We start from the raw sequence: 27,502 nt of genomic DNA, 5'->3' as shown, positions 1-27,502 counted from the left end.
TCTGTCTGCGGCTAACTTGCCCCTTTGCCAAAACAAGAGGATGCTGTGTTCACCCCAGGGCTGATGAAGCAGTGGTGTGAGCTTAGTGAATGCCAGACATTTTACAGGGCGTTCCCTGTCTCTTCTGTACCCATTGTGTAGAAGAAGCCGAGACCCGGAGAGGTGAGTGGCCTGTCCCAGGCCAGCCAGTTAGTAGCAGCCAAGCCAGGATTCAGACCCCAGATGGTCTGACTCCAAAGCCCCTGACTTCCCCTCCATTTGCCAGTCACCCTCAGGGCTCACCTCCCAAGCTGGGCTCCAGCCTTTTGGAGTCGGCTGTCTCCAGAGTCCAGGGAAAGTGGACTTGCAAGGTGGGAGCCGCTCACTCCCTGGGTGACCTTGAGCAGGTCCATGGCTCCAGGGGCCTCAGCGTCCTCATCTGGAAAAGGAAGGGATTCTGCTGGACCACTTTCTAAGGCCCCCTGTTCCAACAACACATGACTGTGCCTGTAGACAGTCACCTCCAGCACAGAGAGCCCGTGACGCCCTGTGCTCTGCGCCTGTCAGAAGTCACCCTTCAGTAGGTTCGCTGCTGATTGTTCCTGCTCAGACAATCGCTCAGAGAACACCAGAGCGAAGAAAATGGACCCCCTGGGCCAGGGGACAATGGGCAGCTGTACCAGTGGCCAGGGCCAGAATGAGTTTGTAAATGCTGCAGACCAAATGCCCGTTCAGAGTCCACCGGTGCCATGAGCTAGGAAGGTTATGAGCCCTGGAACTCAGGTGACAGGGGAGAGAGGGGAGAGAGTGACAGAAGCAGCCACTGGGAACTGGGCATGCGAGTTTGTCCAGGGAACATTTGGGAGAAAGCCTCGAGCAGGGGGGTGGAAGCCCCACAGAGGTTTAGGGAGAGGTTGAGCTGGGCCTGTGGGTTTGAGGTGGCTTAATCTCCCTCTGTAATCTCTGTAGTGGGGATAGTAGCTGTGGCTCCTACCAGCTTGTTTCTGGAGTGGCTCAAAGTTCCATATACCTGTCGTAAAAACAACATTTAACTTCATAACCCAGGACACATACTCACATGGACACTTACCTCCAGCAAAGCAGTACTTCCTGAATACATGTAATAATACACTCTAGTGTTTTCTGATTTAATTCTGCTAGATTTCATTTTCTAAGTGCTAACCATGAACCACTAGATTGATTTCATGACCAACTAATGGATAGATGTTCAATTAAACCAAGTTTGAACTTCTCTAGAAGGAGCCTTCTCTGCTTCACCATCTGATGAGGAGGAGGTAGTATCAACTTTGTTTCAACTTTGTTTCTCCAGTGTTCACTACAGGGAGCAAAGAGATAAAGACCCTGTCCTCCAGACTTAGACCACTCAGGTTTACTCTGACTCAGCCATTTCTTTTCTTTTCTTTCCTTTTTTTTTTTTTGAGATGGAGTCTCACTGTCTTGCCAGGCTGGAGTGCAGTGGCGTGATCATGGCTCACTGCAACTTTCAACTCCCTGGTTCAAGCGATTCTCCTGCCTCAACCTCCTGAGTAGCTGGAATTACAGGTACATGCCACCACACCCAGCTAATTTTTGTATTTTTGGTAGAGGTGGGTTTTCACCATGTTGACCAGGATGATCTCAATCTCCTGACTTCGTGATCTGCCCCCCTTGGCCTCCCAAAGTGCTGGGATTACGGGAGTGAGTCACTGCGTCTGGCCTGACTCAGCCATTTCTGAGCTATGATTTTGAATAGGTTACTTGTATCAACAATGAGCCAGTACAGCCACCAGCAACAGAGACCCCAAAAACAGTTGTGTAAATATGATCAAGGTGTATTTTTCTCCCATGTAAAAGCAGTATACAGGAGAGCAGCCTTGGGGGGCTCCTTTGGCTCTCTTCTCCACCATCCCTAGGGTGTGTCCCTCATCTTCACGGTCCCAGGTGGTTGCCAGAACTCCAGCCATCACATCTGTCTCTCAAGCTACAGGATGGAGGAAGTGAAGAAGGGAACCTCCCCTCTCTTTGGAGGATACTTCCTGGAAGTAGTTTGCAAACTTCTGCTTTCGTCTCACTTCACTGGTCAAAATTTCATTTCATGTGGCTGTGCTTAGCTGCAAAGGAGGCTGGGAAATTTAGCATTTTAGCCAGGTAGCATTGTGTCCACAGTTTCTGTTAATTTGTGAAAGTTAGGGAAGGCATGGCTGTTTAGTCTCTGCCAGATCACCTCTTGTGTGCCTCCATTTCCTCTTTTGGAAGTGGGAGTGATGGTAGTTCATTATAGAATTATGTGGGCTTGAGAGAAATCATACATGTAAAGTGCTTAGCCCAGTGCCTGACACAGACCAGGTACTAATCAAATGATGGGTACTAATATTGAGGGCCTGGTGCCAAGCTGCGCTCCTGTCACGTGTGTTATCAAAGCCTCATGACAACCTGGTGAGGTCAAAATTAGCCTCCCCATTTTATAGATGAGAGCACTGAGTTTCAGAGAAGGTAGCTCTGTGTCAGACCGCACCCCCATGGAAGGGGCAGAATGGAGGCACGAACCCCCTTGTCTCCAAGATGCCAAAATTCTTTCCCTTAACTGTGGGGCAGTGCACCCCCCCTCATGGAGACTGAACTGCTCCCTGACAGCCTGGCAAAACCGAGGGACTGAGATATGATGAGTCAGAAACTGAACTCGATTAGCCGACATCCAAGCTGAACCCAGGCCCAGCGCTCCCTCTGCCGGCCCAGCCTCCTGCAGAAGAATCCCACCCACCCACCTAAAAGGAGAACAAAGCCAGGACAAAAGAACCCTTTAGGCTTCCACTGTATCGCCACCTACAAACTGGCAGTCAGAAGATTCAGGCGTTTGACTCACTGAATGACCTCGGGCCAACCCCTTTTCTCTGAACGCCTCCATTTCTCCATCTGCAAAATGGGGAGAATGTTACTGTGCCCTCTCCACCTTCCGGGGATGTTTTTAAAACACTGAGGCCAGAGTGTTTTGGATTCCTTGGGAAGCAAATAAATGAGATAGGCGGCTCTTCTCTCCGTGGGTTTCTCCAGCCTGCGTTAGGACATTCTGACAACTGAGGCAGGGTGGGCAGAGGAGTCACGAAACCTAAATGTCAGGGGACTGGGAGTGAGGGCTGCTTCTTGGCCGTGGGTGCTCCTAGCGTACCCCTCCTACCCTGCGTGCCTCCTCCCACCCAGTGTGCCCCCTCCCACCCTGCGCGCACACACAGAACCCAGCGGCACCATCGTGGTACGGCCCCGGGCTGCATGGGCCCAGGTGAGTGAGGGGCTGGGCCCGCGGCCCTCTGCTGGTCTCGGAGATCATGGGTGATTTATACTTCCTGCGTGGGACTTTGACCTTAATTTCTTCTGGCAGCGTGGGGCTGTAAAATTCATCAGGGACCTGCGGGTGGAGTGACGGAGATGTCAGGCGGGCAATCGTGTGGGTATTTAATCTATCAGATATGTGGCTTGCCATTTAGGGAGACAACACAAGAATGTGGAATCAATATGGTTCATTAGCGAGCCGCATGTGCCGGCCCAATCAGCACCCGCCAGTGACAGGCGTAGGGGGTGTCCTGCCAGGCACCAAGTCACCTTGGAGTGAGGACATGTCCCTGGAGCATAGGCAGTGACCAGCCCCCACCCAGGTACCTCTCTCCACCTTCCCACTAGACTGGGGGCTGCCTGACACCTTCGTATCCCACAGGGCAGGGGAGAGGAAGGAGAGTGTGAGACTTACGTCTTGTGGTGGGGACATTGGGAAGATGCTGTCATGGTGGGAGGCGTCGTTACCGGCCCAGGTTTCACTGCACCCCGAGGGGGTTGACTGGACTGTCTTTGCCCCCTTCTCTCATTTCCTCAGCTCATAAGGTCCCGCTTAACTGAGCCTCAGACACGGTGTCTGTCCCCACATCTCTCAGGCCCCTCCCCTTTTCCTCTTCTATCACATCATCCCAACTTAATAACTGGCCCCAGAAAGGGCCCAAGTCCCTTCTGATTGTGAGCATCTTGCTCCCCTGCCCCTTCCCTGGGTACCGCCTGTATCTGTTACCTAGGGTGCCACCAGCTGGGTGGCTTAAAACTACAGAAATGTATTCTCCTGCAGCTGTGGAGTCAGAAATCTGAAATGGAGGGGCTGGCAGGGCTGTCCTTCCTCCTCAGGCTGAGCAGGGAATCCTGCCTGGCCTTTCCCAGCTTCTGGAGGCTCCAGGCGTTCAGGGCCTGTGGCTGAGGACTCCAGTCTCTGCATGCGTCTTCTCTGTGCCTCTCCTCTGGATGTCGTTATGAGGACACTTGTCACTGGATTTATGGCCTGCCCAAAGAACCCAGGATGGACTCGTCTCAAAATCTTCCACATAATTCTTTTTTCAAACTCCCCTTTTCCAAATAAGGTCACATTCGTGGGTCCCAGAGGTTAGGACGTGGATCTATCTTTTGGGAGGTCACCATTCAACCCATTACCCTTGAAGATGTCTTAAGTAGTGACAGGGACATGTTGATAAGGACGTGAAGGGCTGGCCATGGGGACCTGACAGTTCTTCCAATGCTGGCTTTCATATTTTCTCTCTGTGCCCCGAGCCGTCTCTGAACCACCCACCCTGGACTGCAGCCTCCTTGGGCTTCTCCCTCAGTTCCCCGCCAGGAATGCTGTCTCCCCTGCATGTCAAGGCCCTGCCTGTCTTTCTGGCTGCAGCTCCGCTCTGCCTCCTCCAGGAAGCCCTGACTGACTCATGGTCCCCGGATTCCTCTCGGCCCTTGCCTCCCTTGCCATTCCCTGTCTACACCATCCTTGAACTTTTAACCTCTGACCTTGCTGGGTCTTTTTTCTTGCACTGTGTGGGAACTGTGACTTCAGGCATGTTGATTAACCTCTCTGAGCCTCGCTTTCCTAGTCCATAAAATGAAGATAGTATTACTACTTGTCTCATAGTGAAGTTAAATGTGTCAATGTGTGTACATATCTTAGAATAATGCCTGGAACCCAGTAAGAATTAAATCAGTAAGCTATTACTACTATTTTTGCAGTTATTGTCGGCCAATTTCTTTGCCTGTAAAATGGAATGTGACCCTTGTGTTTCTGGTTGTTTTAAGGATTAGGAAATTAGCCAAGCATGGTGGTGGGCACCTGTAATCCCAGCTACTCTGGAGGCTAAGGCACGAGAGTTGCTTGAACCCAGGAGGCAGAGGTTGCAGTGAGCCAAGATCGCGCCACTGCACTCCAGCCTGGGCAACAGAGTGAGACTCTGTCTCAAAAAAAAAAAAGGATTAGGGACTGGTTGTGTGAAGTGCCTTGCACAGTGCCAGGTCCACAGACGGCACTCAGCAAGGGAATGACCTTGGTTATCCCTGTGCCTCTGAGGGGAGCCCCACACCCCTCCTCCAGGCATCTCCCCAGCAAGAGGCCCCAGGGACCACCAGGTGGTGCCAGGCACTCGGCGCAGGCAGCCACCGGCCACCCTGACAGCCTGTGACATACCGTAATTGCTTCCCCCACTACGACTCAGTTAAGCACAGAGCTGCTGGCCAGAGCAATTTGCTCCCCATCAATTTTTATTTCCAGGTTTTAAAATAAAATAAAGGGAAATAAAGAAGAAGGTGGGGGAGCCCAAGAACAACACCGCGTCTGTGATAACAAAAGCCGAGGGCCTCATACCTCAAGAGCACCCGTCAGCCTCCACCCCGGGCTGGGCCTGGCTTCCCCTAGAGCACCCCTCCTGCAGGGCTTAGTGCCACTTCCCCTCCACTTCCACGGACCCGCTGCTGGCACAGGACAAGCGGGTGGGAGGGTTGGGCTGGGAGGGTGCTCAGCAGGAGCACGTTTGCAGACAGCTGGACAAAGTGAGCTCTTAGAACTGGAAGTGGAAATAATACTAGCTCCACTTAGAAAGTGGCTCCTGTGTGCCGGGCACAGAGCTGAAGTGCCTATGTGCATGACCTTCCTTAATCCTCACAATAATTCCCTGAGGTAGGTGCTCTCATTACCTCCATTTTACAGATAGGAAAACTGAAGCTCAGAGCAGATGTTCCTGTGGTTACTCCTTCTGTTCTTCCTTTGATCTCCTCCCACTTCCTCCTTCTCCCTCCTCTCCCCTCTTCCTTCTCCTCCTCCCTTAATCGATTCCTTTCTCTCTTCCTCCCTCTCCCCTCCCCATCTTCCTTTATCTCTCCCCCAGCCTCCATCATCATCTTTCTGATGTCCTTTCCTCCCTAGAAGTCCATCTACTCAGGATTAGGATCCTTAGTTTGTCTGCTAAAAAAATATCCTCATAAGTCATCAGATACCTTATTTATTCTTTCATCTGTTTAACTGATATTTGTTGAGGGCATCCTGTGTGTCAGGAACTAGATGGGTGCTGGAGATCCCTGGGGAACAAGATAGACTCAGTTCTTGCCCTCATAAAGCTTACATTCTAGTGGGGGCGGGGGAAGCCCAGTCAATATTCACCCAGGCGCTCTTACCAAAACCATGACCTTCTCTCACCACACCTATCCACTGGCAAGAACCGTCAGCTCCAGATTCCAAACATACCTGGAGTCCAGCCATGTCCAGCTAGACTTCTCTGACCACCCTGGTCCAAGCCCCCACTGCCTCCCACTACCCCTGTGTGACTGCCTTAACTGCCTCATCTCGGAGCCTCTGTTCCTGCCCTGGAGTTGTAGTCAGAGTTTGCTTTTACAAGTGCCAGTGCTTTGCAAACATAGATCGGAGTCTGTCCACTGAGGTCCCAGGGAAGAGAAGGAGCAGAAACCCAGAGATCTAGGGAAGAGTGACCTAGCAGAGGGACCTGTGGGTGCAAAGGGTGTGAGACTGCAGCCACTTGGCCTGTTAGGAACCTAGCGACTGTCTGAGAGGCAGGAGCAGAAGGCAGTGTGTGGGCGAGGTGAGGAGGCTGCTGGAGGATGGACGCTGACGCCAGGACAGCCAGGAGCAGACCTCGTGGAGAAGGAATATACAGCATGCTGGCCAGCCCCAATGTCTTATGCAACGTCCCACGTACACATAGGGCAGAACCCAGGTCCCACCCCCTAGCTCAGTGGGATTTCCATGACTTTGCACCTGGCCACAAATCCCTTTGGAGGCTTTTTGTGCCTGGTCTTGCACTGCACCCCCCAGGGAGAAGCTCATTTCTCACCCTCAAGGAGCAGAGAGTCCAGCAGGATAGCAAAGATGCATTAACACAAGTTCCACCTGCAACTGGTTGTTGGAAAGACTGATTGAGAGATATTCTGAGGCTTCCTCTGCAGTCAATGCCGTGATCCATTAGGAATGTCTACCATTGGCACTGGTGATGGAGTGGTGGCTGTCCAGCCTAGGTCCACAATACAACAAAAGGGAGGGAAGGTCCCCTTCCCTTTCTCTGCAGGCCTCACCACCAGTCAGGTCCCCATCCTGTTCTCACTGCCCTCCTGCTTGGTCCCTCCGCCCAACCAGTGATTTGAGCCTCCAGCCAAGCCCCCCTTCACAGTAGCACCCTCTTGTTCTAAGGCCTCCCACATGCTCAGAAGGCCCAGAGCAGGCATGAGAGCCTTTTCCTATGATCACAGTCCCCCAACATCTCCCCTCCACCCCACCGCTCACTCCCCTGGTGCCATTGCCAACCCAGGACATGTACCCTCTTATGCCTCACACAAAGTGCAGTGGGAGCCGTTTTCCTTAGAGCACCCATCATTTCCTTTTCTCCCGGGTGCATGGCCACCCCCAGGAATGCCCATAAAGGCACTCAGAGAGCAGCTTCCCACCACACTTCCCTCTTGCCCATCTAACACCCACCATGCTCCCATCTGTCCAGCCCTGGCTTCCTTCTCAGATTAAATCACTTCCTTCTCAGATTAAATCACTGAGACGAGAGGGGAAAACCGAGGCACCAAGCATTTTCCTAGAAGTGTGGGGCAGACTGGATGGTATTTCCTGGCCACTGGCTTCTACCTCACACACCAGAGAGAAGCTGGAACCCTTGTCCATAGCACTATGGGAGGGGAGGAAAAAGGGCTTCGGGGGCCCCAGCAGGCATGTGGAGGTCACCCCAGCCTCTGGGCTACCGGGTTCCTGCAGCAGAGTCTTCCTGCCTCCTGCCAGCCACTCCAGCCCCCCAGAGCTTACAAGAGTGCAGTTAATCTCATACAGTTTAAGGACTTATTCAGAGGGGCTCAGTGAATGATGAATGAGGAAAGCATTACCAGCGAAGCACTGGGGCTCCGCAGAGCTGTTTAAAAATGCATTCTCCCATGTAAATTTCTGCTCCATCAATCCTTATGACATGTCAAACATTGCTATTGTTTCCTGAACAAATTGTACCGCGTGCCCTTCTCTGCATATTTGTGCATGGGAGCAGAACTGCTCGCCGGCACCGGCCGCCTGCCTCTGTTGCTGGGACCCAGGGCTGCTGCAGAGGCAGCTGGGCCCGCCTTGCTTCAGAGCAGAAGCCCCGTGCGGGGCATTCCTGTGAGGGTGCATGCATGACAGGAGTGTGGGCGCTGGTGGGGAGTGATTGAGTGCGTGCCTGCCAGCCTGTGGCCTGCAGGGACAGACACCCAGGTGTCTAGGGAGGGGTTGTGGAGGAGACCACAGGGGCTGAGACTGGGCTGGGGACAAGTAGGGGTGCTGCTTGAGGCAGAGAAAGAGAGAGAGAGAGAGAGTGTGTGTGTGTGTATGTGTGTGTGTGTGTGTGTGTGTGTGTGAGGGGTGGTGTGGAAGACCTCTGAGTAGAGTCTACCTGAGCCAGACAGAGAAAAAGAAAGTTTCTAGGAGAGTGTGCGGGGGGTGCAGGATGCAGAAAGCTGTTGGCAACTGCCTGAGACGCAGAGAAAGGAAGAGAAAGGCATTGTGTGTGGTGGTGCGTGTGTTTAAAGAAGCAGGAAGTATGGAGACACAGGAAGAGAGATGACACGAAGACACACAAGGCAGGCACCCTGTAAGGTGTGCCTGTAAGGGACCCTGTTCCAGGGCAAATCAATGGAAGAGGGTGAGAGATGATGACTGTTAATTGCAAAGACAGGCTGAGTAAGAAGGGGTTCTCAGGAAGGGGACAAAGAGACAGGAGAGCCTGAGCGCTGTTGGAATAGTGGGTCCCAGGAGAGTGGGCGTGGGATGTTGCACTGAGCACCAGAGGGCCGGGAGCTGGGCTGGACATAGAGTTCTGAATGCACAAGATGAAGGGGGACTACATGAGAGGGTGCCGTGGGAAAAGCCCCAGTTGGGTCAGGAAGGGCTCCAGCAGCTAGCCAGACTGCCCCATCCTTCCAAGGTGGCCTCAGGTTGGGCCACACAGCTCCCTCCAATCCAAGCCCTGAGTCACCTGCACAGACCAAGACCAAGCCTGGGGCAGGAGTGGGGTCCTTCTTTAAGGGTCTGTGGGAGGCACCTGCTTGGGTATCTGAGGGTCTAGGCTCAGGGGCTACCACAGCCAGAGACCCCTGGGAAACCACAGCCAGAGACCCCTGCCACCTTTGCTGATGGGCATAGCTAGAGTTGCTGGGAGCCTGCTCTTTCCAAGCAGAAGGTAGGGAGCAGAAGCCACCATGGCAAGAAGGGCAAACTGCCTGTGGGGGCACATCGGGCATCAACAAGGTGAGGAGAATGACCCTGGTAGGAGCACCCTGGATCCCATGGCCGAGGTCTCAAGCTCGGACTCAGATTTCTCAGGCTCAGACTTCGCTCCCCCAGCCCCACCAAAGGGAGCAACAAGGGAGGGGAGGTCTTAAGAGCGTACACCTTGGAGTTAACCATGTTGGTTCATGTTCTAGCGCTGTGACTGTGTCACCCTGGCCAAGTCAATTGACCTCTCTGAGTCTCCGTCCCCTCCTTCATCTGTAAAGTGGGGATGCTATGGTGCTGGTCCTATAGGGCTGTTTGGAAGGTGGAATGAAATAAAGTGCAGGAAATGCTTGGTAAATTTGGTGGCACGTAGTTAAGTGCTCAAAATGAAATGTCAGAGGGGCACTCTTGCCCCTTCCCTTTGCTACAGCCAGGAGAAAGACTGGCACTGCTGACTCAGGCCTTGCCAGACCAAGCATGTAGCCATTCCCCCACCATAGGCTCCTCCAATTACCTTGTATTAACCTTGGAATTTCCCCCCCATATGTATTTATTTTTTTCCTTTTTGTCAGCAGAAGAAAATTACACTTCTGCCGGCATTGTCCATCACAGAAATAAGCACTTGCAGATGCAATTATAAAGGCCCAAATGATGGAATTAGTTTTGCTGGTAATGCCAGCATTGGGGAGAATCAGAAGAAATGCCTTATAAATCAGGCGCTAGGCAGAAGCCAGTCTCAGCTGCACCCTCTCCCCCACATGCTGACGGCAGGGCAGGGGCTGACCGCAAGGAGGGTGCTGAGCGCTGAGTGGCCACTGATCTTCACTGCTCTTCCGCTGATGGTTCTGCTGAGGGAGGCTGTTGGGGGAGGCAGAGACTTCCTGAGCCCTCCTCCAGGCCTCGGTGCCAGCAGGTGCCCAGCTCTCTCCGGGAGCTACCTGGACTCCTTGGTGCCCAGGCAATGACTGGCCCATAGACTGACATACATCTGCCCAAAGACAGCTTCTCCAGGATGAATCTAAGCCAGCAGCCTCAGTGACGTTCAAGCCCACTTTCAGCCTTGTTTTCCTCGTAGTTCTTACCACTACCTGGAATTACATTACTTAGTTATTTCTCCCCTTGGTGCTCTGTCTCCCCATTCTGAGTTGTGTGTGTGTGTGTGTGTGAGAGACAAGTCCCACTCTGTCCTAGGCTGAAATGCAATGGTGCCATCTAGGCTCACTACCACCTCCGCCTCCCAGGTTCAAGCGATTCTCCAGCCTCAGCCTCCCGAGTAGCTGGGATTACAGGTGCGTGCCACCATGCCCGGCTAATTTTTGTATTTTTAGGAGAGGCAGGGTTTCACCATGTTGGCCAGGATGGTTTTGATCTCTTGACCTCAGGTTATCTGCCTGCCTTGGCCTCCCAAAGTGCTGGGATTACAGGCATGAGCCACCATGCCTGGCGTCCACATTCTGATTTTAAGTGGCAATCCAGGTTGTCATGCTTAGGATGTGACTTCAGTGTTGGGCACAGCAGCCAGCACATTGGAAAATTCCAAAAAAAAATATTACTGGGCCAGGCGCAGTGGCTCATGCTTGTAATCCTAGCATTTTGGGAGGCCAAGGCAGGCGGATCACAAGGTCAGGAGTTCGAGACCAGCCTGACCAACATGGTGAAACCCCGTCTCTACTAAAAATACAAAAATTAGCCGGGCGTGATGGCACACACCTGTCATCCCAGCTACTCAGGAGGCTGAGGCAGGAGAATTGCTTGAACCCGGGAGGCGGAGGTTGCAGTGAGCCGAGATCATGCCATTGCTCTCTAGCCTGGGTGACAGAGTGAGACTGCATCTCAAAAAAAAATGTACTAAATATGTGACTGAACAAGTGTCTGGTCACTATTTTCATGAAGGTGCCTTCAGCGGTGTGCCGGGCATCTTCAGCTGCCTCTGCACATCCTCTGTGCCTGTCTCCTTCTGGGCGGGGCGGGGGCAATAGGGAGCCTGAGCAGGGGCCAGGGCGTTGGAGGTGCTCTATAAACCCCACCTGGCCCCATGCAATCCGGCAACCCCTCTGTCGCTGCTTGCCGCCCCCGCAGTGTCTGATCAGGTGGTACCAGCCCCACAGAAGGAAGGTAATGCTGACCCTCCATGGCTGGCAATGGAAATCAACCTTCTACTAAACTGGGCAGAGACGTTGAGCCCTGTATCAAAACTGAGTTAGATACAAACTTCTCTCCTTCACAGGGAGGAAAGTGGGGCACACACAGACAGTTTTCAGGAACAGCAGATTCTGCCGGGTGTTCCAAGAGAGGGATGAGCAGGGGCTCCTGGGTCAAGACCAATGAATGGTTAGGGACTCTAGGAGAGGGGCATTTGGGATGGGCCTCGGGGGTGGATCAGAGTTTGGAAGGCAGTTAGAGAATGAAAGGATAGAGGAACTAGCAATGAGAGAACAGTCTGGGGTGCACCAGGGAAGAGGTAGATACAAGAACACTAAGTCCAACCAGACTGTGGACGGCCTTGACACTAGGGTCTGAAATTAATTCAGCAGATCATAGGGAGCCATTGAAGGATTTTGAGCAGAGAAGGACAATAATTTTAGCTACTGGCTTTGACTTTTTGCCCCTGGGCCTCTTATGAGAACCTTGACAAGTAGTAAAATGCACTAGTGTGTACCTCTGAGTACTAGCCAGAACCGGGGGAAGCCATTAGATGGCAATGGAGACACAGAGGCACCAGAGGGAGGAGCCTGGAGCACAGTTGAGGTGCTCACCTGGAGCCTTGGTTTGGCATCTTTTTCTTTTTTTTCTTTTTTTGACAGGGTCTCACTCTGTCACCCAGGCTGGAGTGCAGTGGTGCAATCTCGGTTCACTGCAACCTCTGCTTCCCAGGTTCAAGCGATTCTCCTGCCTCAGCCTCCTGAGTAGCTGGGACTACAGGCAACTGCCACCATGACCGGCTGATTTTTCTATTTTTAATAGAGATGGGGTTTCACCATGTTGACCAGGCTGGTCTTGAACTCCTGACCTCAAGTGACCCATCCGCCTCAGCCTCCCAAACCAAAGTGCTGGGATTACAGGCATGAGCCACCATGCCTGGCCTTTGATTTGGCATTTCTTAGGTACAATATGAAAGTGGCCAGCTGGGCCATCCCCTTCCCCGATCCCTGTCGCCATCTGGCTGGCCTGTGAGACCCTGGAAGTTACTCTGCAGGGAGACAGATGTGCTCATTCCTAGCACATCGCAGGGAAGGGGGTGTTTGTAGCAGGAAGAGGAAATTTTGTTCTCTATACTTAGGCCCTTGGCACTCCTCAAACCCTCCTTCCTAAAATGGGCCCCCAGGGTCACTGTCTGTCTGCCACTTCATTTGTCTGTTGGACTTTTAGTTGGTAAGCCACAAACAAGTCTTGCTTGGGAGGAGGTTGTTTAAAAGGTGCCATGACAAACAGTCACTTAACACCACTGCGCCTCTGTTTCCTCACTTGCAAACGTGGGTGGGAGGTAATAACAGTACTTCCTTGTGGAGATCTGGTCAAAATTAAATTCATACATTGGTATGTGTCATGAGAACGTGGATGTAGTTGTAGTTATAGGTGACAGAGACAGACTTACCTATCCTGAGCTGCCTTTATGTCCGGGCCCTGTGCTAGGCCCTGGGCACAAGTGGACCCCATGACTCCACGCTGCCCTCTGGGAGCCACATCCTAGTTGGGGGAGACACGCGTTAGCCTCAGCTTCGGTGCCTCAGTGTGATCAGGGCTGGGAATGCTGCGTGAGTGCAGAGAGGAGCCCTAACTTTGCCTTGGGGGTCAGGGAGGGCAGAAGGGTGTGAGCCAGGCAGGAGAGGGAGGGGCGCCGTCCAAGTGGAGGGGGCAGAGCTGCACGTGCTCCAGTCTGGGTCAGAGATGAGGCTAGACATTCAGGGCTAGGGGGTTTTCCTTTGAGCTCAGATCTACCGCCTCTTCCCAGGCCCAGGGCCCCTGACAGGCCCTGCTGTAGCCTGGTGCTGGCCCCACACCCGACAAGGCCCAAGGTCAGTGCTGCTGTCTTCACCCTGGCAGGGGCAAGGAGCAGCTTTTCATCTAGTTCAGCTTCCTACACTTGAAAAAATGAAAGCTCTCCCTCTCCGCCTCACCCAGGCACACATATTTCACACGGTCATTAGGCGGTGGCACTGAAGGACTCACAAATCTTCCCTGGTCAGTATCGGCAGCCTGGGCGGGCAGTGAGAGGCCCTGGGGACAAGGGTCACCGTGGGAGCCATGGCTATGCCCAGTCCAATGTGGGCAGGGGAGGGCAAGCCGTGCAAGGGTTGGGGGTGTGAAGCCAGCTTCTGCTCTAAGACAGTCCAGTCCTGTCTCCTGGGGCTCATCACCTAATTTCCCTGGGCCTCAGTTGCTCCAGGCCCCAGGGTGAAGGGGTGGGACGCAGGCACCTCATGCATCCTTCCCGTCCTGACAATCCAGAGCAATTTTGTGGCGCACCCAGATCTGAAGGGTTCATCCCCAGGGCTCAGATGTGACCTTCTCCAGGGGCAGCACGCCCCCCATGACCCAGGCCCCTCCCTTCCTGCACACCCCACTTTCTGCTTCTCAGCTGCTGTCCTCCGCCTCCTAGGCTGCTGTCTCTCCTCTACTTCCCTTTCCCTTTTCCTTCTGCCATTTGCTTCTCTTCTGTCCCCTTTCTTCTGAGTCCTGCCTTCTTTACCTTCACCCCAGTCTCTCTGCCCCTTCCCTATTTTCTCTGCACCACCCCCTTCTGATTCATTTTTCAGGCATTTAAGAAGCATCTACTGCATGCCAGGCACCGTCTGTGCTGCACAGTGAGCACCACAGGTACCTTCTCTGCCCTCGTCCTTCCCCAAACCCTTTTCCTTTGACAAAGGCAAATGATGGGGGCCAAGGAGGTATGGTTTGGTCACACAGTGACCTGGAACTGAGCTCTCCACACCACAGTGACGCCTCGCCAAGGGGCTCAATGGCATGGCAGTCAGATCTTCCCGAGACCAAGCTGCAGTTATAACAGTCCAACAAGACCATGCAGTGATGACCGTGATTGTCAGTGGAACCTGGGAGTGGGAAGGGCTCTGGGATTCCTCCCGCTCCCCTTCTCCTCCATCCCTGTAAAGTGAGGATGAATCTGGGGTTGCTTTGGGTGGTGTGGTCTCCTCTTGCCTGGAATAACCAGGCTCCCTTCCTTCTGAGAACAAGCATCCCTCTTGACTCAGAGGCAATAACTGATGAAGGGCAAGGGCATGGCTAGATGGCACAGGATTCCAATCCAGCACTGTTCTTTCTCTAGCTGTGAAGCCTTGAGTGAACGATGTACTGTCTTGATGCCTCAGTTTCCCCATCTGTAAATTGGAGGTGGTGCTGATAATAGTACCTACCTCACAGGGCTGTTGTGAGGGTGAAGGGGTTGTAGGTAGAAGGTGTGCAGGAGCCAGCAGTGGCTGCTGCCGTCGTGAGGAATGGTGCAGGCAGTGGGAGAGGCCCCGTCTGGGAGCCAGTCCTGGGTTGGAGGGTGGTGACATGGTTCAGTGCCTTCCTTTCACTTGTTCAGCACACACCCCCTGAGAACCTGTGAGGAGCTCTGAGCCTGGGTGTGGTGGTGGTGGGGACAGAGGTCTGCACAGTCTGTAGGAGCATAAGCTGTGGGGATATTGAATGGAAATTCGGCACAAGAGGCAGTCCTATACAAGCTGGCAACCTAGAGCCCCCAGAAATGGCATCTTTCTGTATAGCCAAGTGTTCTGGATAACTAAGATCTTAACCCTTTGGGTATAAACTTTTTTTCATTTCATTAATTTGGGATAGAAATATATTTTTCACTTATCTGCCTTCCTGAACTGAATATACTAAACACAAATTAGCTTTTCCTTGAAAATTCAGGCTTATCATAAAGAACATAGAATTTACTGGATTTCATAGAATCCAGGAACTTTAAAAGGAACCTCAAAAAATATTGAGCACAAAGGGATCAAAACATATTTTTAGCCGTGAGGGCTTTATCCACTTACAATCTTATAGAGATACCTTAAATACAAAACAGATGCAAGTGGACCCCAAAGTCAGTCTGACGCCTTTCCCTACGGGCATCTGGTGGCAGGCAGCAGTTTGCCCTGCTCTAGGGCAGTGGCCTGGGAAGATAGCAGAGGGCACATCTAGAACAGCACCTTGCATGGATTATGTGTTTCATAAGTAACTATTGAATGAACAAATGATGTCATTTAGCCTGCACTGTGGATTAGAACCATGTCAGGGACAATATAGAAGCCAATGTTCCCAGCCACATAAAGCCAAACCCCTACTAGAACTTCAGGTCGGGGGAGATGGAGGAGGCCTCACTGGGATGGCCACAGAGAAGGAACACCAGGTGGGGGTGGAGAAGCCAGTTTCTGTCCCACTCTGCTTCTGACCTGCTCCTAAGCCAGACTGGCAGCAGGCTTTCACCAGGCCTCAGTGAGGTCTGAGCCTCCATTGTGTGACCTGTGAGACAGATGGAAATGTCTGTCTCCCTACCACATGGACAGCTGTGAGGGAAAAACGAAGCCATAGTAAACCTGGATGTTCTTTGAAAATGTAACAGGTATGACAACCATGCAGGCTGCCACCATCATTGTCCTTGTCATCAGCATAAGGCTGGCCCCTCTCCTGTCTATCTCTTTTGACCATAAGTGATGCCAGCCTGGACCAGCCCAGTTAAAAGAGGTCTCAATTAGCCAGGCACAGCAGCTGATCCCTGTAGTCTCAGCTACTCAGGAGGCCACAGTGGGAGGATCCCTTGAGCCCAGCAGTTGGAGGCCAACCTGGGCAACATAGAGAGACCCGTTTCTAAAAAAACAAAAAAAGAGAGAGAGAGAGCGATCTCAGTGAACTCACAAATCGAATCAAGGGTGGGGAAGGGATGTCAGATCAGATTCAGGATTCTAAGACTACCAGAATTTGGCCTTCTCTTCTCCTAGCTTTCCTGAGGTCTGGGTGCATCTTCATCCTCCCCAAACATGCAGCAGCTCTCAGTTCATGTCGCCCCTGCCTAACTCTCTGGAGGAAAGCTTTTATCCCCAGCAACGCAATAGGAAGAGTCCCCAGAGGATTCTGATGGACCCAGCTGTGGTCAAGGGCCATTCCCAGGCCAGTCCCTGTGATCAGGGACAGGCAGGCAGTTCCCAGTCAGGCCTTTTGTGCAAGCAGAGGGAGGAGCCAGTGGAGACGGGTGGAGAGGGTGCAGAGTGTTTCTAAAAGTGAAGGCCACTGGGCAGGTAGGTCTGCCCTATGCATGCAGTGGATTTGCAAGAATTTCCAGGGTCAAAGAAGGGGGGACCAGAGGGCTTCCCCCAGTGGCTAGTACATCTGACTTGGAGGCTTTAAGGACTGTGGGAGAAAAACCAGAAGAACCCACCAGATGGCTGACACCCTCCTTCGTTTGTGATACTCTCACAACCACAGGCCGTGATCCCAGGCCACGGGTCCAGGGTCTCTCTCCCAAGCTCTCGGAGCATCTGCAGAGAAGAAGCTTGCCCAGCCTGGAGTGGGCATGAGCCCCCATGAGCCCAGGAGGGGTGGTTTCATTCAGTTAGAGATGCCTGGTAGACCAGTCCTGTAGAACTGCGCCTTCCAATATAAATTTAAACAGCCAGTAGTGGCCTGTGGCATCCTTACTAAACAGCATGGTTCTAGAAAATTCCACCTGGGCCAAAGGAGACATGCGAGAGGAATATGGATTTCCTGTGAACCTGAAACCTCAGCTGGGCCTGGCAGTAATGACTTCTTGTTCTCACTGTTGCAGGCAACAGACAATGATGCGGGCACCTTTGGGGAAGTCAACTATTTCTTCAGTGATGACCCAGACAGGTGAGACTCTGCCCACAGTCCCTCAGGGCCCTCTGCAGTGGTCCTTGGCCCTCCCCAGGCTCATGAGATCTGGGAACTTTTCAGTGCCCAGGGAGGGAGGTGCTGGGCCCTGTGGCTACAGCACTGGACTGGAAGTTGGAGCCCATGGGCACTGTGGCTGGTTTGACCCTGATCGTGGCACAGCCTTGGTCAAGTCTCCTCAACTCTCTGAGGCACAGCTTATCTGACCCTCAAAAGATAGCCTTTAGCTTTGGGAATGGATCCATTGTGTCTCTGAGAGGCTTTGAAGTACTAGCGACTGCATACCACCACCACCACCACCACCACCACCACCGCCGCCGCCAGCCGCAGCAATTACGTGTCAGGCTCATCATGGCCAAGGGCTTCACACGCATTGTCTCATGTCATCCTCTCAGTGAAATGACAGAGGAATTCAGTCCTAGGCACTTTTATCATCCCCACTTTACAGGTGAGGAAAGTGTAACACAGAGAAGCTAAGTCACTTGTCCAAAGTCACACAGCTATAAGTGCCATGGTCAGACTTCTGCACGTGACCTTCACCACTAGGTTACACAGCCTGCCCCAGGAGGGCTGTCAATGTGCAACAGCCCATAGGCGGGTTACTCGCCTCCCTGCCTGACACATGCCAGCCTTGCCCCATCATTCCTCATGGTAACTTGGTCTAGGCTTGGTTTTGGGCCTTGTCTTCAATTAGTCCAAGCCAAAGGGCAGCCTTCTCACTTTTTTTTTTTTTTTTGGAAACAGAGTCTCGCTCTGTTGCCCAGACTGGAGTTTTATGGCAAGATCTTGGCTCATTGCAACCTCCACCTCCTAGGTTCAAGCAATTCTCCTGCCTCAGCCTCCTGAGTAGTTGGGATTACAGGCACCCACCACCACACCCAGCTAATTTTTGTATTTTTAGTAGAGATGGGATTTCACCATGTTGGACAGGCTGGTCTCGAACTCCTGACCTCAGGTGATCCACCCACCTCGGCCTCCCAAGTGCTGGGATTACAGGCATGAGCCACTGCGCCCAGCCGCCTCTCACCTTTAACATGCTCAAAGGCCACGTGTCTGATGCACTGGGAAGCCCAGTGGAATGAGTGAGGCGGTGGGTGTCAACTTGAATGACTGACCCCGACTATCTGTGAGAAAGATCAAGAAAAGATGGGGAAAGAGCTAGATGCAGTGGCTCATACCTGTAATCCCAGCAGTTTGGGAGGCCGAGGCGGGTGGATTACCTGAGGTCAGGAGTTCAAGACCAGCCTGGCCAACATGATGAAACCCTGTCTCTACTAAAAATACAAAAATTAGCCAGGCGTGGTGGCAGGTGCCTGTAGTCCCAGCTACTTGGGAGGCTGAGGCAGGAGACTGGTTTGAACCTAGGAGGCAGAGGTTGCAATGAGCTGAGATTACGCCACTGCACTCCAGCCTGGGCGACAGAGTGAAACCCTGTCTCAAAAAAGAAGAAGAGACAAGGAGATTGTTAGGGGCATCTGGCCATTCTCTGTCACTCAGTGATGGGGGCCTCAAATGGGAGGAAGGCACCAACATGGCTGAATGCACAGGGAACCCTTTCCCCAGGGGACCCGTGTTCATGTAGCCTTATCTTGGTCATCTTGGATGGTCTCACCTCTTCCCGTCTTCTGGGCCTGAGACTTTCCTCACTCCGAGCCAGAACCTTCCAGGCTTGGTGGTTGGCAGCTGTGGTCAGAGTACACAGATGTCAACTGACGTCTCAGATGAGGCTCCTGAGAGGACATTTAGAGGATGCAGTTGGAGGGGTTGTCTTGCCATACCTTTCTACTACCCAGGAGATGTCTACCAACCTCCCGCTCAAGGCTCATCTCCTCAAAGTCAAGGGGCAGCTCCCAAAAGAGGACCAACCACCCTGCCCTTCACCAGCTGCTTTCTGCCCATTCCTAGCATGCTGGTGCATCTAAATTTCTGCAATAGGTAGGAACTCCTGTTCACAGCAGGAGGGTTGTTCTGCCTGGTTTCCTCTTTGCTTAAATCAGGCGACGACTCCTGCCCACCTCGTGTGATCCTGATCCCTGCCCCCACCCACCGCCTTTAGAAATAGCAGCTCTTCTCAGGGCAAGTGAAAGAGAAGGCAGATTTCAGACTTCATTTATTTCTGTTTGTCACTCTGGGCAAGGACAGGCTGGGAAATGCCGGCCCCATCAAGCCTGTTTTAAACCACGGTGTTCCTTCCCTCCATCCTCCCGGCCTGGCACAGGTTCTCGCTGGACAAGGACACGGGACTCATCATGCTGATTGCCAGGCTGGACTATGAGCTCATCCAGCGCTTTACCCTGACGATCATTGCCCGGGATGGGGGCGGTGAGGAGACCACAGGCCGGGTCAGGATCAATGTGTTGGATGTCAACGACAACGTGCCCACCTTCCAGAAAGATGCTTATGTGGGTGCTCTGCGGGAGAACGAGCCTTCTGTCACACAGCTGGTGCGGCTCCGGGTAAGGTGCCAGGGAGCCCTGCACTCCTGCCATTCATCTTACCCTTCCCCCTGTACTTGCTTGCTTGCTTCTTTTTTGTTTTTTGTTTTTTTGAGACAGTCTCACTCTTTCACCCAGGCTGGAGTGCAGTGGTACAATCAGAGTTCATTGCAGCCCCAAACTCGTGGGCTCAAGCAATCCTCCTGTCTCTGCCTCCTTAGCAGCTGGGACTACAGGCTTGAGCCACCGTGCCTAGCCTGTGCTTTCTTCTTGACCAACCCCTCGGGAAGCCACTGCAAGAGGGGCTGACCTCCCATCCACAAAGAATGCTGCAGATTTGAGAGTCAAATTCTTGGTCTGTGTTGGGCCTTCTCTGAGCAACACCTCATGTCCTTGGTACCAAGTGGGGCTTTATATGTCTCAGCTTAAATATTAGATCAGAATTAGCAAAAGATCCCCCTCTGCACCCATCCGCCGCCATCTCCCTTAGCAAGGGCATTGAGTGGGGAGGACTTCCTTGTGTCAGGACCCCCTTCAAACCTTTTAATGACTGACTAGAATCAGGAAGTGCTACAGCTGGAAGGAGCTACAGAAACCATGGAGTGCAACCCCATTTTACAGAAGGAGAACCCGGAGGGGAGACGCTTGCCCACGAAGACATAGTTAGTAGAGTATCAAAAATCAGAGCCAGGTCTAGTCCTGGAATGCTATTCTCCAAGTGCTTCCTGCAACAAGTCCCCACTAGGCATCAGTGACCTTTAACCAGAGACTTTTAAATGTCCCCCCTTCCCATGCTGCCTACCCAAAGGGATGGGACCCAGAACCTCCATTTGGAACTTGTTTTCTAAGCAGGCAGGGATGAAGGCAAGCCTGGAAGGGTGGGCACAGGGGATACCTAGAAGAACAGACCATGTGCCCGCCCAGCTTGTCCATGGCCCCCCATACAACCCTGTCCTGCCGTGCCCTCCCTGCTCAGCTCCAGGTATACCCCGAGTGATGGGGAGCACTGGAGGCTCTAGAGTGAGGGATGACCTGGAAAGAAGCTCATTAATTCAGTGCCCAGAGAAGACAGCCAAGGGGAAGAGGGATCCCTGGCCCTACTCCAGGTGCCTTCCTTTCTCCTTGCTTTCATGCAATATGCGTGGATTAGACACCCACTGTGGCCAAACACTGGGTTGGCCTGTAGGTATGCAGCAGCAATCAAGAAACAAGGTTCCTGCTCACATGAAACTGATAGTCTAAGCAAGGGAGGCAGAAATTAGATAAGAAATTACCACTCGGCGTAAGGGGACCAGTGGGGTAAGGGGACCCAAGGCCCCTAACCGGGTCCGGGAGTCAGGGAGGGCGTCTGCAGGTGGGGGTGTTCCAGCTGGGGTTGGGGGTGGGAGGTAATTGTGTCTCAGCCTCTGGGAAGGCCAGGCCTCCACATTCTTCCTGGGCATCCTACCTGCCCTCTAGGTTCCCCAGGCTGCCTCCACACGCAGCACATGGAGGGGAGCAGGGAGTCTGCTGGAAGCCAGAGTGCGGCCTCTAGTTGAAGCACAAGGGGTGCCTCCCAGGGTCCTGGGCCAGGACAAGACCCAGGGCTGGATCACCCAATAAAGGAGCTGTCAGCAGGGCCAGCCTTCCCCTCCCTCCCAGCTGCCCGCCCTCTTCTGGTCCTCAGCCTCCTGCAGGCTCACGGCTCTTGTCTGCCCTCTTCCTTCCAGGCAACAGATGAAGATTCCCCTCCCAACAACCAGATCACCTACAGCATTGTCAGTGCATCTGCCTTTGGCAGCTACTTCGACATCAGCCTGTACGAGGGCTATGGAGGTAGGTGTGGGGCAGAACTCGGGGCCCAGCCAGGAGGAGGGCTGGGGGGCTCTCTGTACTCATACCTCCCTTGTGCGGGTGGGGCGGGCACCCCGTGTCTCCCTGACACCCTGGGCTACTCAGGAAGCTGCCCTGAGCACCTGGGGCTGGAGCGGGATGTGGCCTGAGTCGCCGTTCCGTAGGGTCAACGTCTGTGTCTCTCATCAGCGGGATCTCTCTCTGGTTCTCAGGCCATGGCCAGCCCTGCAATCGAGCCAGAAGTGTGATGGTAACAGAATCTCTGGGGCTCTCTGTTTCTTACCAAGGCTACGGGCAGGTCCGTGGGATGGAAGCTCGTTAGCCAAGGCTCCCTACCCTTTGGGCGGCCCTGTGTGGGTCCCCATCCCTGGAGCCCTGGCAGGAAATAGCAGCAGCAACCTCAAACTCCAAGATCCCAAGAGAGACTACTTTGTTTTTCAGACAAGGCAGCTAAGACCCAGAGACGGAGCAACTTGCCTGAGCTCACCCAGCAAAGCTGCTGAGCTTGGCACAAAGTCCCTGTGTGGTCTGGCCCTTGGTTGCCTTGCGAGCCTCAACTCTCAGCAGCCCTTGCCCCACCAGAGTCCAGCCTCTTCTGACACTTTGACACTTGTCTCCCCTTACAGGTGTTCACTCCCATGTCTTTGCGAAGTGTGTTCCTTTTGCCAGGAAAGCGCTGCCTCCTTGCCCCTTGGTCCCGCCTCCCTTTGGCTTTCCAGTGTGTAGCCCCTGGCTAGCTTTAAGGGCTCATTTAACACTTCCTCCTCTGGGAAGCTTCTCTGATTCCTGGAGCCAGGGTTAGGTGCCCCCAGGGCAGAAGGGATCGATGTGCATTGAATGACTCTAGGTCCAGTGCTCACTCCTTCCACTGCCCCACAGTTTGTTCAGAGAAGTGCCATTGTAGAAATTGCAGTTCTGACCAGAGAGGTGGCTCAGGCCTGTAATCCCAGCAGTTTGGGAGGCTGAGGCCAGTAGATCAATTGAGGTCAGGAGTTCGAGACCAGACTGGCCAACATGGCAAAACCCTGTCTCTACTAAAAATACAAAACGGCCAGGCGTGGTGGTGTGCACCTGTAATCCCAGCTACTTGGGAGGCTGAGGCAGGAGAATCACTTGAACCTGGGAGGCAGAGGTTGCAGTGAGCCCAGGTCGCGCCACTGCACTCCAGTCTGGTGACAGAGCGAGACTCCGTCTCAAAAAAAAAAGAAAACAAATTGCATTCTTTATGAAATCTACATCCATCTTTCTTTCTTTCTTTCTTTCTTTCTTTCTTTCTTTCTTTCTTTCTTTCTTTTCTTTCTTTCTTTCTTTCTTTCTTTTCTTTCTTCTCTTTCTTTCTCTTTCTTTTTTTTTTTTTTTGACAGCGTTTTACGCTGTCACCCAGGCTGGAGTGCAGTGGCTCTATCTCGGCTCATTGCAACCTCCACCTCTGCCTCCTGGGCTCGTATGATTCTCCTGCCTCAGCCTCCCAAGTAGCTGGGATTATAGGCGTGCCACCACACCCAGCTAATTTTTGTATTTTTAGTAGAGATGGGATTTTGCTAATGCTGGCCAGGCTGGTCTTGAACTCCTGACCTCAAGCCATCTGGCCGCCTCGGCCTCCCAAAGTGCTGGAATTACAGGTGTGAGCCACCGTGCCCAGCCCATCCCTCTTTCAAAAACTTAAAAGTTCCATGCTTCTGCCTGCCTCCATACCTCATCCTCCTCTCAAGTAGAAGAATCCCCCTTAGATTTTATATTACTAAAGCAATAATCTTGTTTCCCTTTTCCAAATAGAAAGGTGTAATTTAATATTGTTGTAATGCCTTCTAAGACCTCCCATGCCCCCTACTCCCAAGCCAATATGCCTTCCCTCCCCAGTTGAGAATCAATGGCTTAGCATAAACAAGTACTAATGGAGAGACTTCAGGCATGTGCAGTGGTGGGGATATTTCAGGGCAGAGGCATCTATCTTAGCTCCCTGCAAATCCTGCCTCTCAGCCTGGGTCTGCCTTTGGCGTTAGGGTTCTTCACCCACGTCTAAACAGAGTTCTGTTGAAGGTAAGGTCTGCAGCACCTAACCCTGAGTACCTCCCCATGGGGTCTAAACAGTGCCCAGAGTAGGTGACTGGATGGGCATGAAGAGCCCATAGCATAAAGTGAGGAGGAAATGGAGGGAAGAGAAGAGAGAGAGACGCCAGGGGCAGTTGGCTCACGCCTGTAATCGTAATACTTGGGGAGGCCGAGGCGGGAGGATTGCTTGAAGCAGAAGTTCGAGACCAGCCTAGGCAACACAACCAGCTCTGCTTCTGCAAAGAAAACTTTTTAAATAAAAGTAAATAAAGGAGAAGGGAGGGAAGAAGATTAGAGAAATAGGGCTAGAGGAGACCGAGGAGGATCCTGCCTTCTGCACCCCACTGCCTGGTCCTCCCTGGCATCCCCAATGCTGGGCAACAACTGGGGAACTCTGTGCTTACCTGGAGAGAGGAGTAGTGACAGGGAGGGCTACAGGGCCCGAGGCATGACCCTGTCCTCCGAGCAGCTTCCAGACTGATGGGGGGAAATCCATAAAGTGCCGGATGAGTAAGTGAGACAGACAGACAGACAAGCAGGCAGGAGTGCCTACTAAGAAAGAGCCTGGGTTCTGGAGCTCATCTCCCCACTCTACTAAGTTGAGAGCTGTGTGACCTTGGGCAAGTTACTGAACATCTCTGAGCTTGGTTTCTTCATCTGTAAAAGTGGGGCTTACATTACCACCAAACCGGCTGTCACCTCATGGGCTCCGCACAGGGTCCGACACACTTCAGGCAGTCAGGAAACCTCAGTCGAGATGGCGACGCTCCAGGTGTTCAGAAAACAAGCCAGAGCTGGCCCGGGCCATGGCAGCCATACCTTCTTTGCCCAAAGGGGACCCCTGGCTGGACGGGCATCTCAAGTCTGCTTACAGAGGGATCTGGCCTGTTCCTGTCGTTTCAGTGATCAGCGTCAGTCGCCCCCTGGATTATGAACAGATATCCAATGGGCTGATTTATCTGATAGTCATGGCCAAGGATGCTGGAAACCCCCCTCTCAACAGCACCGTCCCTGTCACCATCGAGGTATTTGTAAGTACCCAGGGCCACTGGCCTTGCCCTTCCAGGAGCTAGGAGTCAGGTGAGGAGGAAACGTTGTGGGCTTCCTTCATTTATGGCTGCGTTCTGTGAAGAACGGGAGAGTTACTGGAAGGTCATCTTCTCCCTTCGCTCTCTCTCCCTATCCCGCTCTTTTTTTCTTCCTTTTCCACTCCTCTGAAGATCTAAAGGGGTCTGAAACCAAGCCAGTTTGTCTGACATGAATATCAGGCACACCTTAGTGCTTTCTGTGTCTGAAATTATCAGTTGCTGAATCCATCTCCACGCTGGTTCATTTGCCCCATGCCACACCGGGATGCAGAGTATGGTATGACAGGGGGACCAATGGGCCCCTCCGCATGGAGACCTCCCGGCACACACCTGTGCACGCACTGCCTGCCCCCCTCCCCATCTGTGGGAGATAGCGAATGCGTGTTGATGGAAGAGTTAGTGCATTATCGGCTCCGGGAGGATTAGATCAGATTGTCAGGTTCGGAGATGCGCTGTGATTTGACATAAGCTCAGGAAAATCTGCCCCTGGAGCAGGCATGCTGGAGAGCCTTCCTGTCACAGCCAGCTTTACCAGCAGCCTCTGCCACTGCCCCACACCGGGCCTTAACAAGCTCTTTCTTCTCAACCTGAGGCTAAAGCTTCAGGGCCAGCTCCCAAGTGGAAAGGCCCTTGTCTGGGCCGGGAACCCTATTTGCTTGCTGAATAGGATGGAGCTTGAATGATGGGAAAGTCAATGTGATGTCTGACGGGGGAGCCTTCCAGATGGCCATGTGGGAGCAGAATTTAGGGGCGGCCAGGAGAGTGAGGCTCTGCAGAACCAGGATAGCAAAGGGAAGGGCAGAGAGTTGGGGCCCTGCTTCTGGAGTCCTTATGCCGGGCACCTCAGGCTTCAGGGAGTGTCAGGGGAAGGAGGACAGGGACCAGGAGATCTTCAGAAGCCTTAAAACTGGCCTGGGCCAGGCACAGTGGCTCATGCCTGTAATCCCAGTACTTTGGGAGGCCAAGGTGGTCACAAGGTCAGGAGTTCGAGACTAGCCTGGTCAACATGGTGAAACTGCGTCTCTACTAAAAATACAAAAATTAGACGGGTGTGGTGGCGGGTGCCTGTCATCCCAGTTACTCAGGAGGCTGAGGCAGGAGAATCATTTGAACGCTGGAGGCAGAGGTTGCAGTGAGCCGAGATTGCACTATTGCACTCCAGCCTGGGCAACAAGAGCAAAACCCCATCTCAAGAAAGAAAAAAAAAAAACCACCTGGCTCAAACCTGTAACCTCCCACCTAGAAACACCGAGGGTAGGGAACAAGAATGCATCCCCTGGCAGTCATGACCCTGGGCTGGCACTCTTTACCCCATGGCCCGGCCCGGACCACATCACCCAAACCTGGCCTTAGTTTCCCAGACTTGACCACAGCCCCCAAGCCTCCTCTAATCCTAGCTACACTCACAACCCTGACCAACCCACCCGTCGCTTTCAACCAGCCAGGATGCTGCTCTGCACAAGGAGGCAGTGAATTCTGAATTCTGTGCTGGGCCCCCAGTAGGACAAGAAGGTGAATGTGTATCCTGCTCCACTCCCCAAGAAGACACCAAGTGGAAAGAGGGGTGTGGCTGTGGAGGCATATGGGTCTGAAACCTGGCTCTGCTACCCTCTTGCTGTGTGACCTGGGTCTCTGAAACAACATCCTCATCTGCAAAATGGGGATAATCATGGTACCTGCCTCATGATATTTTTGTGAGGATGAAATGAGATTGTGCAGGTGGCACCTGGCACCTGGAATGTTGGCTGTCATTACAGCCAATAAGACAAGCCATGCATAACAGCAGCCACACCCGTGCCCCAGCCTGTCGCTAGTGCAAATGGGAGTTCCCGTGAGTGGGCTGAGGCAGAGAGGTAGCCGTTCAGGTTTTGGGGAGTGGATGCTGGAGAGGGTAAGAGTAAGGGAGGTCTAGGGAAATAAGTTAAGTGTTCTGGCTAGCCCTGGGCTGGACAGACCTAAATAGCCAAATGGAAATTAAACTGTGCTGAGCTCCAGCAATGTGCCAGGTCCTTTCACATGACCCAGTCCCTTTCAGTCCCACTTTACAGATGGGGAGGCTGAGGCTCCAGGAGGACCCAGGGTCACCAGTGCCTTTCTTCACCTTTCTTCCTTACTGGCAGAGCTGGGACTTGAACCCTGACCTGAATGACTCCCATGTTGATATTCTTTCCACCACAGCCACAGGCCTGGAACCTTGGTCATCCCTATCCACATATGACTGAGACCAGAGCTTCTCAAAGTTCCCTGGGCCCTGGAATTCCCTGGGGATTTCATTAAAAGGCTGATTCCTATTTAGTGGGTCTGAGGCAGGGCTAGGATTCTGTGTGTCCTCCCAGCTCCCAGGTGACGTGGATGCTTCTGGCCAGGGGACCACACTTTGGGGAGCAAGGCCTTCAGAGACCCACCCGCATGAGATTTTGAAACCCGAGCTCTGCCCCAAACCCCAGACCTGTCCCAACCTGTAGCTCAGCTAAGGCAGGGACCAGAGCATCTCGTTGTGCCTCAGCCCCCCTCAAAGGGACCAGAGCACGCAGAGAGAGGAAGGCGAAGGGACTGAACTCCCTTTTTGCCCCTGCAAACAAAAGTGTGATCTGCAGCCTCCCTCCCTGAGACCACAGAGGAGGTGGGTGGGGGTAAGAATCCGCCTCACTTTGCACTTGGCAAGCCAGGGTGTGCCCTGGCATGAAACCACAGTGGCCTAGTAGAAGGGACCCCATTTT

General features: G+C 53.0%; 1 protein-coding gene across 2 annotated transcripts in view; it reads left to right on the top strand.

Annotated features, from left to right (window-relative positions):
• The window catches only part of CDH23 (cadherin related 23), a 168,515-nt gene that overhangs the window by 13,367 nt on the left and 127,646 nt on the right, over positions 1-27,502 (top strand). For both annotated transcript variants that reach the window (XM_038009089.2, XM_073019067.1), the window contains exons 3-6: positions 17,289-17,353; positions 19,593-19,830; positions 21,519-21,624; positions 24,598-24,725. In XM_038009089.2, coding sequence (XP_037865017.2) covers positions 17,289-17,353; positions 19,593-19,830; positions 21,519-21,624; positions 24,598-24,725 — 537 coding nt within the window. The remainder of the gene's footprint in view (positions 1-17,288; positions 17,354-19,592; positions 19,831-21,518; positions 21,625-24,597; positions 24,726-27,502) is intronic.

The sequence above is a fragment of the Chlorocebus sabaeus genome, chromosome 9 (assembly GCF_047675955.1).
Source record: "Chlorocebus sabaeus isolate Y175 chromosome 9, mChlSab1.0.hap1, whole genome shotgun sequence".
Taxonomy (NCBI): domain Eukaryota; kingdom Metazoa; phylum Chordata; class Mammalia; order Primates; family Cercopithecidae; genus Chlorocebus; species Chlorocebus sabaeus.
Note: the sequence above shows the minus strand (reverse complement) of the source record. Positions and strands in the feature narration are given on the sequence as shown.